At 49.7% G+C, this 14,377-nt stretch overlaps 3 protein-coding genes across 3 annotated transcripts; 1 reads left to right on the forward strand and 2 right to left on the reverse strand.

Moving 5' to 3' along the window:
• Nucleotides 1–924: 924 nt before the first annotated feature.
• Nucleotides 925–2,204, forward strand: BDV27DRAFT_156272 (Zn(II)2Cys6 transcription factor domain-containing protein; the record flags this gene model as incomplete). Its single annotated transcript, XM_032072295.1, has 2 exons — nucleotides 925–1,383; nucleotides 1,443–2,204. The coding sequence occupies 2 exons, from the start codon at nucleotides 925–927 to the stop codon at nucleotides 2,202–2,204; spliced, it is 1,221 nt and encodes a 406-aa protein (XP_031929169.1).
• A 979-nt stretch (nucleotides 2,205–3,183) lies between these two features.
• BDV27DRAFT_96072 (pentafunctional protein ARO1) lies at nucleotides 3,184–8,390 on the reverse strand. Its single transcript, XM_032078057.1, has 2 exons — nucleotides 3,604–8,390; nucleotides 3,184–3,545 (listed from the first exon to the last, which is right to left on the reverse strand). The coding sequence occupies exons 1-2, from the start codon at nucleotides 8,272–8,274 to the stop codon at nucleotides 3,480–3,482; spliced, it is 4,737 nt and encodes a 1,578-aa protein (XP_031929170.1). The 5' UTR covers nucleotides 8,275–8,390; the 3' UTR covers nucleotides 3,184–3,479.
• A 474-nt stretch (nucleotides 8,391–8,864) lies between these two features.
• Nucleotides 8,865–12,689, reverse strand: rat1 (5'->3' exoribonculease Dhp1). Its single transcript, XM_032078058.1, has 5 exons — nucleotides 12,085–12,689; nucleotides 11,754–12,025; nucleotides 11,580–11,705; nucleotides 9,740–11,523; nucleotides 8,865–9,678 (listed from the first exon to the last, which is right to left on the reverse strand). The coding sequence occupies exons 1-5, from the start codon at nucleotides 12,389–12,391 to the stop codon at nucleotides 9,060–9,062; spliced, it is 3,108 nt and encodes a 1,035-aa protein (XP_031929171.1). The 5' UTR covers nucleotides 12,392–12,689; the 3' UTR covers nucleotides 8,865–9,059.
• Nucleotides 12,690–14,377: the final 1,688 nt, after the last annotated feature.

Here is a 14,377-nt window from a genome sequence, read left to right on the forward strand (position 1 = left end):
GCCGAGAAGCTAAACCGCTTTGATTTCAACCGGACAAGTGGGTCGGGTCTGAATCCTTCAATTCTAGAATTCAGAGCGGCGGGTGACAAAGCGGAATTACCTGTCTGGGGCCTTTGACGATTTGTCCGCTTGGGGCGCATGTTCAGAAAATAGATCGAGCTATTTAATGTCCTATGATCTGGAGGCATTCTGATTGTACAGTACCATGTGTTTTTAGCGTGAAGGAAATGCATCAAGCTAGTCGAGGCCCTTAGCGCAACCAGCAAGTTCCGACTGTCTCTTGCTTCCGATGTCAGCTCCACTTCTCATTGGAGCCTTGATATGCATATCTTGTTCAAGACCGGCTAGGGTTCAGATCCTTCTATTGCAGACCTTCCTCTCGCACCCTCCTCCGCAGTCGATCACAATTGCCTCTCATTGAGGCCCCAGATGATGAATCCTTCGCTCCGTTTGTCCTTGCTTATGGACGGGCATGCGGCTACCCGGTGATTAGTTCTGGCTTGAGACTACCCTGAACAAAGAGGAGCCAGTAAGAGGTGTAGGACTGGTGTTAACACTAGCTAATGAGCCTGCAGATGAGGGACATTTAGAGTTTGCGAATGTTGGACCCTCAATTGAAACCTGACGGGAGAGGAAGCGGGTCTCGGGATGCCAATCAAACTCACTGATACGTTAGATTGTGTTTTAATCTAGAGATTAAAGAAAACGGAAAAGTCCCCGGTTGTGCTGCAGAATAAGATACGCTGGTTATCCATGCGAGCATCATCTCCCCTAGGCTAAACCATCCATCCGATATCCGACTGGTTTAGGTCTAGCGTGATGCCCGAAGCGGTCACGATCTATATATTGAATCCGTCGCTCGCCATCCAGCCAGAAACTCCGAGTCACTTCACAAACTACACTACTCATATAACCTTATCCGCAATGGTCTCTTCCTCCGAAGTCCCAAGTCACTTGTCCACCAGTTGGAAAGCCACCGAAGCCCCTTCTCGACGTTCATCGCCCCGTCTCTGCTCCGCATGCGACGCTTGTCGTCAGTCTCGCGTCAAGTGTACCGGCGGTAATCCGTGCCAACGTTGCGGGAACAATGGTGCAAATTGTCACTACAGTGTTTCGTTGCGGAATGGAAGGCTGAAGGCGAACAGAGTGCAAAAGCCGGCTGCTCAAGCTTCACCTCCCTACAGCGGTACTCCTACCGGTAGACATGGCCGCGGAAGCTCGAGAGATCTGCATATGAACGACAGCCTAAGTGTGAACCCAAACACAGTATCCCCTCCACAGTCTGTCTCGCACGATGGGTTGTCTTCATGCGATAAACATTCCTCCCTCCCGGGGCCCTATTTTGCAACTGGATTGAACCACAATTCCTTACTGCAAGTATCAGTATGTCTAGTCGCGTTGCTCTACAAGGTTCATACTGACTCCGAATTAAAACCCCACAGGCTGGTCTGAATGTTCACCACCTATTTAGTACTCCAACGGATTCTGCAGCCCCCAACTTGGTTCTGTCGTCAGATATGCTTCTCGGCATAGGCCTAGGTTCTGGCAGTTCCACAGATGATGAGTGGAGTTCTTCGACTGGAATCTCTGGCTTCAATCTGCCACCGAGCCCGTTTGACTTTGGTAGTCGGCCTCGCTCAGCTAGATGTGCGTGCATGAGGGCCCAGCTGTTCTGCATCGCTGAGCTAAGTGGGGCTCAAGATGACATTGACCAGATGGTCCTGGGTTCCATTCTGGAATTATCTCGTCAAACGTGTGAACAAATTAGACAAGAACTGTCCTGTCCGCTCTGCACAAAAGACTCTATCCGATTTATCATGACCATGGTTGCACTCCAACACCTTACAAACCTCTTTTACAAGGTGGCTAAGAATGGCGCATGGTATGTCTCCAATGCGAGGCTGGGCTTAGGATCATTTCGGCTGTCCGAGGAAGAGGATCGAGCGCACAAGAGCTTGCTCGTTGTCTCATCTCTAAATTATGTTGATACTATCCTGGACCTCCTGGGAAACTCGGTGCGAGAGTTCCAGTACGCAGAAATTGTGCAACAGAAGACTGGTGAAACAGCAACAGAGACGGGTCGCTCTAATCTCAAATGGACCATCGAGACGGTATCCCGCTTGAGGTGTCAGGTCCAAACAATGATCAAAGTGGTTGGGGGGTTAGATTGGGGACGCACTACGAGTGGTATTCAGCAGAGATAGTCAAGGCTGTTGGGACCAGAGGCCATCCCTGGACCTAATTTATGACCTTTTGATAGTAGTTATTCGATATGACCAGCTGCGGATTTCTGCTGTCTCCTTGCCCGACGAATGGGTTGACCGAATCACCGTATGACATTTGGCTAGTTGAGTTGCTTCGGAATGACCTTTTGCCAAAGCTGGCCACATCTGCGCGTCAATCCTCACTCTATTTGTCTGGTGATTGATCACCTCGGTATCGGTCTCTATCCGGACAGCCCACGCACTAAACTTCAACGTTGCTTACATGGGAACATTTCATGCCCGATCTCAAACATAGCCCTCAGTGCGGCGGAAGAGGCGTTTTCCAACATTGCATCGTCAAAGACTTACAGTAGTAAGCCTGCTGTGATGGAATCTGACAGTTCAACTTTTCCAATAAATTAATCCGTCCAACCGAACCATGCCAACCAGCATCCAACACGGTCAACAGAAGCCCACCCCCCCGGGTGATAAATGCCCGGTAACCCTCATTAACGAGCATTTCCGTAACTGAATATTAGCTTCTGAAAAGCTATGGTTATCACCACCACTCCTCCGTGCTCCCCTATGGGTTTGTAGGGAAGAAGCCCTTCTCAACTCTGATTGTGAAAAGAGTGGTTTTTCTAGGGAGCGAACCCTATAGAATTCTTGTGTTGAACAGAACATGATGCTCACTGAGAGGAATCCCAGAGCTGGAGATGCACGCCGCTATGGCCTAGGACAGATTTTCCTCCAGAAATGGATCGACGCACACCCGGAGTTTGGTGTAATCATTTTGGAGTAACCGTGTGAATGATTCGTTTCATTGTACTAGGCTGGGCACAAAAGATTCGCATACGTTTTCTTTTTTACTTTCTTTGAAAGCGAGGTTTGCTAATATCTTTTACGAGACATGAGTGTTTGTTTTTTCTTCTTCCTTTTCTTTTCTTTTCTTTTCTTTGAAGGGTGGATGATATTATAGGTCTTTTATCTAGTTTGTGTCATGGTCAGTAGAAGCCTGGTTGCACTAGAATCTCGGTGATAGACCAAATATGTGTGAGGGGTAGACAACGAGAGGGAGAAATAAAAGCGATCTACTGAAGGGGAGATACAGGACCATATTCACGAGCCGGAAATAGTTATAGAAGATAGAATGCTACCATCGTAGAACATAAGAACTATTTTTGGGTACCCAATCCTTTGTATCTAATACTGTTCAAAACAGCGCTTTTATTGAGGGAAACTTTATAAAACTTTCTTAGAGACGTCTAAGCAGAATTAGGAGCTAAGCACAGCGGCCCTCGCATCCTCGTAGAGGGGAGAGATCCCCGTCCAATTTTTGAACTATATACCTAGTCAGCTCCTGATGTTTAACAGAGTACGTATATAGGTTAAAGCTTACCTGGTACCATCCCTGGCCAACCAGGACTTCAAGTCCGGGTATAGTGTGCCAATTGGAATCGGAAGCCAACTGCATCAAAGCCGTCACAGATGGTTTGTAGGCCATCTCAAGAAGAACACGGTGTGCCTTCTCTCCTGTCTTGACCACATCGGCATCGGCCTCTTGGGCGCGCTCGAACATGTGGCAGAGGGTCTCACGCATAACGGGGTCGATCGGCTTGTCGGCAGGGATGGTGCCGATAGCCACGGTAGGTATTGTCTTTAGTGTCTCCGGGCTCTCGACGACCTGGATATTGTAGCTGGAGGGGAAGGTCGAAACCATGCTCTGGAGCTTGGCGGCCGTTCGTCCAATAACGTAGATGGGAGAGAATCCCATGCTGTGGAGAGCGTAGATGGCAGCGCGGGCAGTACCACCGCCGCCGATAACGAGAGCACTGGCATCCTTATTGGCAGTCTCAACACCGGCATTACGGAGGGAGAGGGTCATTCCTTGCCAGTCAGTGTTGGTTCCCACTAAGCGCGCTGGCTTGTCTCCATCAGCGACAGGAATGATAGTGTTCACGGCGCCAATGATTTCCGCTTCTGGTGTGATACCGTCTAGTAGGGGCATGATGTCCAACTTCAAAGGGATTGTCACGGAAGCGCCTCCAAATTCAGGAGACCGAATGAAGTCTTTGACATCTTCAACGTTCGCCGTCTCCAAACGACCATACTCGTGAGGAAGGCCCGCCTGGGAGAAGAGGGTATTATGGAGGACTGGGGAGCGGGAGCCTGAGACGGGGGTGCCAAACACTGCAAACTTCTTTTGCTTTATCTCTCCCATCAGGGACAACCCTTTGCGGATTTCGGTCGCAGAGAGTTGGCCAGGGGCAGCCTTGAAAGGCAGGCTAGGGTGAGACACTGGGGTCATGAAGCCATTTAGGATACGACTGAGTTGTCCGTTGTCGCCCATGTTAATAGCGATCAATGGAGTCTCGTGTGCTTCCTCTGCCCAGCTCTTAAATTTCCTGAGCGCCGTGTTATCATCTAGATTCTTTGCAACACCGACAAGCTTGATGATGTCGCCGTATTCAAGAGCCCTGTTATAGTACTTCATCCAAGACATGTTCGCCCATGACAACTCTCCCTTGGGGTCGTGGTGTGATGCGATGATTTTTGAGTAGCCCTTCATCTCTGTGACAGTGCGCAGCATTTCTTCAGGGAAAGCTATTTCAAGGTCCACAAATTCACTGCCGGATCTGAATGCGAGGCGATACAGCTCCATGGCAGCATCGTGCGCTTCATCAGGGAATCGACCACCTTGACTCTTAGTACGAATCGTGAATATCAACGGAAGCGAAACATAGCTGCGCAGGTAAGCCATCTGCTCGGCCACATAGTCGACCGATGGGATGTCATTATCCGATGCTGGGTCCTTCAACAGATCGACGCGGAGTTCCACGGCGTCGGATCCCACGCATACTTTCTCTAAGATATCGCCGGCAGTTCGTAGGTCGGGCAAGGTCAAAGACACGAAGAAGGAATGCTTCTTGCGCTTGATGATGTTCAGGCTGTCTGCCTCGCCGGTGACAACATTGAAGAAACGTGTGAAATCCTCTGATGCCTTAGAGAGCTTACCCGTGGCATGTTGGCTGTAATACTGGATGTTGCTACACTCTTGGAACCATGGTTTCCTGCGCAACCATACACCCATCATATCCTCAACGTAAGCGGGGCGGGTCTTGTCAATGTTGAGGAAGTCCATCACTTGTTTGATATCGCGCATGATAAGCATGACGTTACCTTTGTTCTTGTGATAATCGATGAGCAATTTCCTGGCTTCCGGAATCTCAACTATACCCCCACCACATGCGAGAACATAACCAGTTGAGCGTTCCTTCAGAGTGCGTTGTAAGAGGCTAAGCTCGGCCTCTCTAAACCCTTGCCAGCCGCGCTGCTTGACAATGTCCGGAATTGTCTGACCTTCAACGTTTTCCAGTTCAGTATCAAGATCGACGAAAGGACGATTCAAGGTCTTCGCGACCCAACGCCCAGTAGTGGTCTTCCCGGCACCACGCATTCCAATTATGAACACTGAAGCAGTAGCCCTTCCGGCACCAGCAAGAGGTGATGATTCCTCTTCTTTCAGTTCTTTACCCTCCAGCTTGGCTGAGAACTTCTGCCTCAAGGTGTCCCACCAGCCAGGCCACGTCTTGCCCACACATTCCTTTTCTAGGATGAGGGTTGGCTGCGGAGCCACGAGAGAGAGGACACTGAAGCTGAAAGCAACGCGGTGGTCGTCATAGCAGTAGACGCCGCCAGCCGGCTGCCGAAGAGTTGAGCGATCAATCCCGTCAATCTCAAGACCATCATCGTGCTCCCGGCAGACGACGCCAAACTTGGCGAGTTCATCCTTCATGGCCTTGATACGATTGCATTCCTTTACACGCTGGTTTGCGATTCCATAAATACGAGTGGTATGGTTTGCGCCGTCTCCACGAGCAACAGCAGCAAGAACAGATGCCGTAAGAAATGCGTCCGTCATAGGTTCCATATCCACATTCGGCAGCGGCCGCAGAATACCATCGGACGGTCCGACGACAGTGGTCGAAGTGTCAGTCTGCTTGACGGTACAGCCCATGGGCCCCAAGACCTCGACAGCAAATCGGGCATCACCTTGGAGGGATTTGGATCCAATGTTAGGAACAGTGCATGTCGTTCCAGTAATCGCTGCAATTGCGAGAGGATAGGTGGCAGAGCTGGCATCGCTTTCAATAACGTACTCGGCAGGGTTAATGTAACGACCCTGAGGGATGTGGTATGTGTGTTCCTCAGTCGTGGACTTTTGCACATCGATACCGAAGGATCTCATCATTGCCGTCGTCATGTCAATGTAAGGCTGAGAGATGGGCTTACCACCCACCAATTTCAATGTAACTGGCTCCTTAGCGTAAGGAGCACACATAAGCAGAGACGATACGTATTGAGAAGACACTTTAGCAGCAAGGTTGATTTTTCCTCCCGCAAACCCGCCAGACGCAGCTACCTTGAGAGGAAGGCTGCCTTTCCGCTCCATATATTCGACGGATGCACCATTTGCTGTAAGTGCATCCACCAGGTCTCCAATGGGTCTTTGCTTCATGCGATTGTTGCCAGTGAGGACGCTTGAATCTACGCTGCTTGCATTGGCAAGAGTTGCGACAGTAGTGAGGAACCTCGAGGCTGTACCTGCGTTACCGAGGTAGAGCTCAGAGGGGCTTGCTTGAAGATTTCCGCCTTTACCATTTACTACAAGCACTTCGCCCTCCTCTTCCCAGGAGAAGGTTGCGGCACCGAGCCTTTCCAAGGCGTTCAGCATGACTTCAGTGTCGTCCGAGTGGAGGAGATTCTTGACGCGGCAAGTTCCAGAACCAAGAGCAGCAAGAACCAAAGCTCGGTTGGATATACTCTTTGAGCCTGGGGGAATGCAGATCACATTAGATGCTGCCTCGACGCCAGGGTGGACTTCGATGCTCGGGGCAAGGACAACGCCGATATCCTCATTGGGAACTACACTAGCCTTTGGCTCGTACGTGCGTCCAATAGCCGACAACAGAACGATCTTCTTCTTCGGACCATCGTTCTTCTTATCGAGAGCCATGTTGAAAAGCAGCTGATCAACTGAGCAATGCTTTCCGGCGGTGAGTTTTCTAATGCGCGAATCTTTCAACGACGTGGGTAATCCGTAAGCGGCGATGCACTTGACAATACGGGCTACAGCAACACCCTTGAGAATGCCAAGATGCCGGGCGAGCTCTGCTTCTTTTACCATGCCAATAGCAACACACTCTCCGTGAAGAACCTGAGGAGTGAGAATTGCTTCGATAGCATGGCCAATGGAGTGACCCCAATTGAGAAGGTTTCGGAGACCGCCCTCTCGTTCATCTGCAGAGACAACATAGGCCTTGTGACGTGCGGATGCGAGAATCCGCGCCTTCAAAATATCCTCAATACCTTCAGACCAACGCTTGCCCGGCTTACGCTCACTTCGGACCGCAGTCAAGATCGCCTCAGCATTGTCCTCCAATGCAGTGAATTCTTCTTCACTGGAAATGGCAGCCGTTTTGATAACCTCAGCCATGCCGTTAATGAACTCCCTAACGGGAAGCGTTTCCAAGAATTCCAGGTCAATGTAGATCCTTGTCGGCTGCCAGATTGCGCCGATCAAGTTCTTTCCTAGCGGTGTATCAATCGCAGTCTTTCCACCGATTGACGAATCTACCATAGCCAGGAGGGTCGTCGGAACCTGGACATATCGAACACCACGCATATAGGTCGAGGCCACAAACCCAGTCAGATCTCCAATGACACCTCCGCCCAGCGCAATAACCACAGTGTCACGGCCACACGGGGGGCTTTGGCTCAACATCCAATCTTCGATATCTGCTTTGGTCTGCCGGGATTTAGAGACCTCCCCGGGGGGGCAATGGTACACTAACAACCGTGGCGCGGGGGAAATGGCGGCGGCGGCATCTTCGAAGGTCTTTTGGAATTCGGGGGTATATATCGATCCAATGTTTGTATCGGTGATGAGAACGTAGGTTGTGGAGGGACAGCCGCTGATCAGATCCTTAGCGACATAATTACGCCAAAGACCGAAATCAGCGATTATACTCTCCTGTCCCAGAATCTTTATCTTCGTGGGCTCGGCCATTGTTGGAGAGTTGCACGGGATCTAAGTAGTAGCCAGGATAACTTGCAATAGTATTCGACGTGAAAAGAAATCGATATGTCGTTTAGTTCATGCTGTGGATAATTACAAGAGCTCCAAGTGTTCGTCTGACGCACAATCGCAAGCACCGACTCTGGAGTTGGTAGAGAATCGCACGTTGAAGATCACTTGTCAGTGAGATCAGGAGCGGGGCAGGGTTCGGAAAATGAAATGGTTAAGAACGATAATTGAGAAAAAAAAAGCAATTGCTGACAGATGACTCGAGGAAATCTGACCACAATCGCTCCGACCGAAAAAGAAATAGGACAAAACGCGAAAACGAGAGCTTATGGTAGCTCTGTTGCCCTCGTAGTAAGCGGTAGTTGTTTTACCAAAAATTCCATCGGATGAAGATGAATTGACTCACCGTTCGCTCTCCGATGTCGCCCCGGACTCTAGAACTGCCAATGCTTTGCGCCTTCCGGCCTCCGTACCGCTTTCCGGTTTAAGTATTAAATCTGGCCAGACAGATCTGCAGAATTGGTAAATGCCAGTGATCGTTCCATCATTTCATGTATTGATTGATCGCTATAGGATTTGTATCTGTTATAACACATATCACTTCTGAACCCATCCGACCTGATGCTCTTTTCACATCTTTTCTCACTGGTATCCAAAAACTCCGTTCTTTAGCGGTTCAAAACATAGAAACACACATAAAAAAAAAAAAAAAGTACACGGAAAGTATACATGGTCTGCCATTAAGCAACTAACCAAATGAGTCGATCTTAATAGCGACCATATCCACCCTGGTTCCTGGAATTATAGTAGTCCCGGCCTTGGCCTTGACCTTGATATCCTCCGCGTTGATAGCCTCCACCCCGATATTCAGCCCCTCCGTAGCCAGACTGCCGTCCGCTATATTGACCGGATTGGTTGCCGTAGGATCCCTGATGCTGATGTCCCTGCTGACCGCGGCCGTAGTAGTCGTTTCGCCCATAGTTCGTCTGTTGATAACCTTGTTGCTGAGCATGTCCTGAGCCATAATGGTTCCGGTGGTTTCCGCGGGGAGGAGGTGGGGGACCCCGGGAGAAGTTCGCAGATCCTGGTCCTGGGGGAGCCCAGCCAGAAGGCATCCCCTGAGCGCCCGAATTGGCTGGGGGCATGAAGTTGGGATCGAGATGCGCTGCAAAAGGATTTGGTCGGTCGCTTGCGTAGTTGATTCGACCGCCCCTATTCCCATGGCCACCGCGAAACGGTGCACCACCAAACGAACGACCCGAGTGTTGAGCCTTAGATCTGGTAGCCTGAATGTCGGCATTATCTAATGCTGGGGGAGGAAATTTAACGCCTCGTAGCAACATCGACTTGTGGATGTGATTTGATTTGGGGATCTCATAGTTGACCCTATACATATATCAGCCAGCTGTAGTAGAAGTGGAAGCTAGGAGGGAGAACAGAAACTTACGTCAAGGACCGATCATCCTCCAAAGTGGGCATGCCGTATTCTTCAAGCGAAGACACCAACGAGCTATGTGGGATATACGTCTCGTTGCGCTCGACTTTACCTGCTAACCCTTCACTTACTCGCATATTCAACGTGTATTTGGGGGCGCCCTGCTTCTTCGAGTAGAAATTGGCAACCAGGTCCTGGTATAGAGGATGGCCGTCTGATAGCAGCAAGACCTCTCGACCAACAGTATTACGATGCCTCTCATCATCGGAGAGCAAAGGGTATTTCTTTTCCATGGCGGCCAGAAGTCTCTTCTCATCAATAAACGGTAGCAGAACAACTCCCTGCCAAGCGAATTTCTTGCCATTCAAATCCACTGCAAAATCTTCAGGGTAAAAATCAATAATTTCACTCTTGGGGTTCTCCATGAGATCATGGAACACTTCGGGAATGGCGTGGTTTGACGAAGCCGGAAGGACTCCCATGAGCTGTTCGAATGGCCTGAAGGGCGTTCCCTTCTCAAAAGATAGCTCCATATCACCAATATCCACAAAGTCAGCCGCAAAGGGTGCGTAATGATAAGGATAGTACCAATTCCATGATGGGCACCCTTGGAAGTAATACAAAAGAACCCACGCTAGGCCTTCAGCATATGCCCGTGCGACCTTATGGCGGAATTCTTTGTCCTGAGGATCGACGCTAAATTTTTGCTCGTAATAACGATCAGCGTAACCCTCCTCCCAGAGGCGAACAGTATCAGGAGGCATCTCATCATCCTTGGAAGGTTTAGGAGTAGAGTCCGTGTTGTCGGCCGGTGTTTCTGTCTCGCCCTCTGGCTCTTCTGCCTTTCTTTTGCCAAGAACAGATGGCGAGGTCGGTTCTGTTTTATTGTCCGAAGGTTCATCTGCGTCTGGCATTGGAGTGGACTCTGCAGGGTCGTCGCCCTCCTGCGAACCTTTCATAAGTTTGCTCTTCAAGATAGCCGCAGCACTCTTGTTAGCCATATTAGCCCGATAGACAGCCCCACGATTGACTACCATGCTGTGAGTCAGCTCTCGGTTTTCTCGTGATAGCTCTCCTCGACCAGGTATGATTAACTCCACGTCATTAGGCGGTGCTGAGTCGCCGCCGCCGCCGCGGGCTCGACTGCTTGCGGGAGGCTCAGAGGGTTCATAGTTAGGCGAGCTCCTTCGTCGTTTCCTGGCACGGTCCCGGGCCTGTGCCTCTTCCTTGCGCCGCTTCTCGTTCGCGAGCTTTTTTTCTTCCACTTGCCTACGACGGCGGAAAATAGCATCTTCCTGCTTTGCAAGCCCTTGAAGAATAAGTTGGGCTTTTTTGAAATCAACATGGCCGTCCTTAGTCAAGTAACCTCCCATAACAGGGATATTGTCTCGCCATATTGCTATCAGAGTGTCGATGCCGTTCTCCCGGATGTCTAAAGAGGGCAAATGCGGCAGGAAATCATTACCTACGAAGAAGCACATGAAGACCCAATCATCCAAGGCTCGTTCCAGGTCGAAAGGGAACGGTTGATGCGGAACGTACAGCTCGACGGCAAGGTATTCTCGGAGGATAGAAACATTGAGCCAAATAAATGGTTTGAGCGATGAGCCTTTGCCCTTTTCATCAAATTGCCCATTCTTCTCCTTTGCCTGACCTCTGCATTCTTCAGCCTTATGACCTGCCTGGCCGCATAGGTGGCATGTTCGAGCTTTAGACTCCTGAAAGAACACATCTTCTCGAAGCACCCTGAAATGAGGCTCGTGAGTAGCGAGACCCAGCATAATCAAATCAGCATCCTGAAAGATGTTAGTTACCTGTATCAATCGGTCAAAGAATCGTTCAACAAGCCTACCAAACCATATATAACGTGACGAGTATTCGGATCATGCTCCGGCGCAGCTCGTTGCGACCGGACGAACTCCATGATTTTGTGTTCTCCTTCTCCCGGGACTGTCGCATCGGAAATGATGATTTTAAGCTGCACAGGTTAGACATGGTTTCAATAAATTAGGTATCAATGACAAACCTTCTCCCAAGCCGGATCCGTGTTGAGCTTATAAGCAATCCAGTAGCGCAGGGATGCAGCGAGAATGTCCATGAATGGAGTTCCGGGGGTGATGACGTTGCTGTCCCATGTCTTCTGTATAACTTCTTCGTGAATCTCCTGATCCCCTTTACTCTTTTTGAGGAACTGTTTCCGGAATTCTTCCTTCTTCTCATCAGCCTCCTTAGCCTCCTGCGCAGAGCGGAAACGACGTGCACGCTGTTGGTTCATCTTTGCTCGCGGCGCAACACCATCTTTGAAACTTGTTAGCGGTTTATGATCAGAATGTCATTTGAGACAAAAAGTAACATACCGACAGCAATCATCAGGAGTTTCCTCGGGCGGACCATGTTCACAACTCGGTCGGTGTAATTAAAGATCTCCAACATCATCTCCTGCTCGTTCGCCGGTGGAGGCTTTCCCTCTGGGTGAGTACATGGATGGACAATACCATTCATGTCTAGGTAAAGATTATCCAACTCCTCCCCATTGGGGTTCGGACGCGTGGTGTCGACCGGGATCTGTTCTCCATTGACCTCGTAGGGCTGCTCCTCAATAACGGGCGAAATGATTTTCGGGTATTTGTTGGAGAGCCAACGGAATAGTGCGGGAACACCCATTACGGCTAATGCAAGAGATGTGAAAGCCGGTAAAAGCTAGATATGTATAGAAAGACGGTGGGGAGGCGAAAGAGGAAATTATCGCGATTCAGATGGACTTCGTAGCAGACTCCATGGGCTGTCGCAATTCCGGACTTTAATCTGAACAGCTCACTGGACCTGCAAGAGCTTTCTCCCTGCAAATACTGTGAACCGGAAAAAAAAATGCGCAAGAAGAAACAGAAGCGCAAGGTTAATGGAAGTCGGCCCTTGCAAAGTCCAAGGGGCGATGAAATAAAGATCTGGAAATTCTCTGCGGTGCCAGTACCCGTCGAGTACATTTGACGGTGTTCGGCGCTTCTCTTATCGCGGTTCCGGGAGGTAAGCTTAGCGGACCCTTGGCACGGTTGAAGGCCCCGGGCAGTCTAACTGTTATTGTGCATGGGTAGCTTCGGAATGAACAACTCACCTTGTTTGTGAACTAACCCCCACAGTCGGAGGGTTTATTCCTCAGTCGTTCAATGCCTAACATCTGGTATATCCGCGGCTGGCGATGATCATGATATTACAAGCAATCAATAACGATGTTTCGAATTCTCGAATCGCAGGCACCGGCCAAACAAACGGCAACGGATACAATCAATACTCTCAGCAGTAGACTTCAAAGTGCGACGCTACTGGAAGACCGGCGAGCGGCAATTCAAGGCCTGAGAAGCTTCGCGAAAATATATCCTGCCTCTGTTGCATCTGGTGCGCTGCGACCATTGATCAGCTGTCTCAGAAATGATCAAGAGGATGTAGATACGGTCAAGGTGGTCTTGGAGGCCCTGTTGATGTTATTTTCTCCCGATGAGAGTAGCGTTGGTTATCCTTGTTACTATGCGTATCGATTGCGTATACTGATGAATATTACACAGCCTGAAGCTTCTGATGAAATAGCTCTTTGGCTATCCGATGAGTTTACTCAGGTGTGTCACCCAATATCCACTGGTTGCTTCTGTTGCTAACGGAGCGAAAGCGACAAGACAATATAACAGCTCTTCTTGACCTTCTTGATACTCGCGACTTTTACTCCCGCTTATATTCTTTGCAATTGATATTTCAAATTTCTAGTGCGCGACCGGAGAGGACGCAGGAGTGTATTCTAACAGCTCCGTTGGGCATTCCAAGGCTAGTCAGTGCCCTGGGCGACGCTCGAGAGCCGGTTCGCAATGGTACGCCAAGGACAAATTCCGTGAAATAGTTATGCATCTATTAGGGTCTCTCTTGTTAACAACCGTTTTGTCTTTAGAAGCCTTACTGCTCCTTATTGCCCTAACACCTGCCTCGGAGGAGTTGCAAAAACTCGTTGCCTTTGAAAATGCGTTCGATCTTCTATTCAACCTAGTTGAAAAAGAAGGCTCATTGTCACACGGGTCAGAACTCGTCGAAGATTGTCTCTCTTTGCTCGCGAACCTTCTGAGACTTAATATATCCAATCAGTCCTATTTTCGGGAGACGGGGTGTGTCAAGCGATTGGCGAAGCTCCTTGCCGATGTCAACCATGAGCAGGAATCGGATGAGCCCATTCCTCAATGGACCCTTGCCCAGCGAGACAAGAACATCTGGGGTCTTCTAGTTATAATTCAGCTATTCCTAGTTCGGGGTGGGATCAACACGCCTGCTAACCAAATGGCCTTCTGGCACAGTGGCGTTATGGAGCAAGTCTTGAGCACAGCCTTCAGTCAGAGGTTTAGTGTCAATGTTACTTCCAAGGTTTGCTTATTGATAACTATACCCATGATCTTGCTGGGTGGTGCTGACTTATTTAGGCACTGGCAACATGTGCCGATTTGATTCGCGGTAACCAGCCATTACAGGAGAGGTTTGGGGATGTTGAGGTCTTCTGGGGCACACAGCCTGCAGAAGGTGTTTCTAATGGGGACCTAGCAAACAAAGGACTTCAACGAATCAATGTAATCGAAGCATTACTCAAGCTGAGCCTTGAGCCTGCTACACTACAGCTGC

The sequence above is a fragment of the Aspergillus caelatus genome (assembly GCF_009193585.1).
Source record: "Aspergillus caelatus strain CBS 763.97 unplaced genomic scaffold BDV27scaffold_57, whole genome shotgun sequence".
NCBI classification, from domain to species: domain Eukaryota; kingdom Fungi; phylum Ascomycota; class Eurotiomycetes; order Eurotiales; family Aspergillaceae; genus Aspergillus; species Aspergillus caelatus.

Coding starts and splice junctions, on each gene's coding strand:
- BDV27DRAFT_96072 (XM_032078057.1), bottom strand. CDS start 8,274: ATGGCCGAGCCCACGAAGATAAAGATTCTGGGACAGGAGAGTATAATC. Junction 3,546..3,603: donor TTGGCCAGGGATGGTACCAG/GTAAGCTTTAAC, acceptor CTAGGTATATAG/TTCAAAAATTGGACGGGGAT.
- rat1 (XM_032078058.1), bottom strand. CDS start 12,391: ATGGGTGTTCCCGCACTATTCCGTTGGCTCTCCAACAAATACCCGAAA. Junction 12,026..12,084: donor ACTCCTGATGATTGCTGTCG/GTATGTTACTTT, acceptor CAAGTTTCAAAG/ATGGTGTTGCGCCGCGAGCA. Junction 11,706..11,753: donor CGGATCCGGCTTGGGAGAAG/GTTTGTCATTGA, acceptor TAACCTGTGCAG/CTTAAAATCATCATTTCCGA.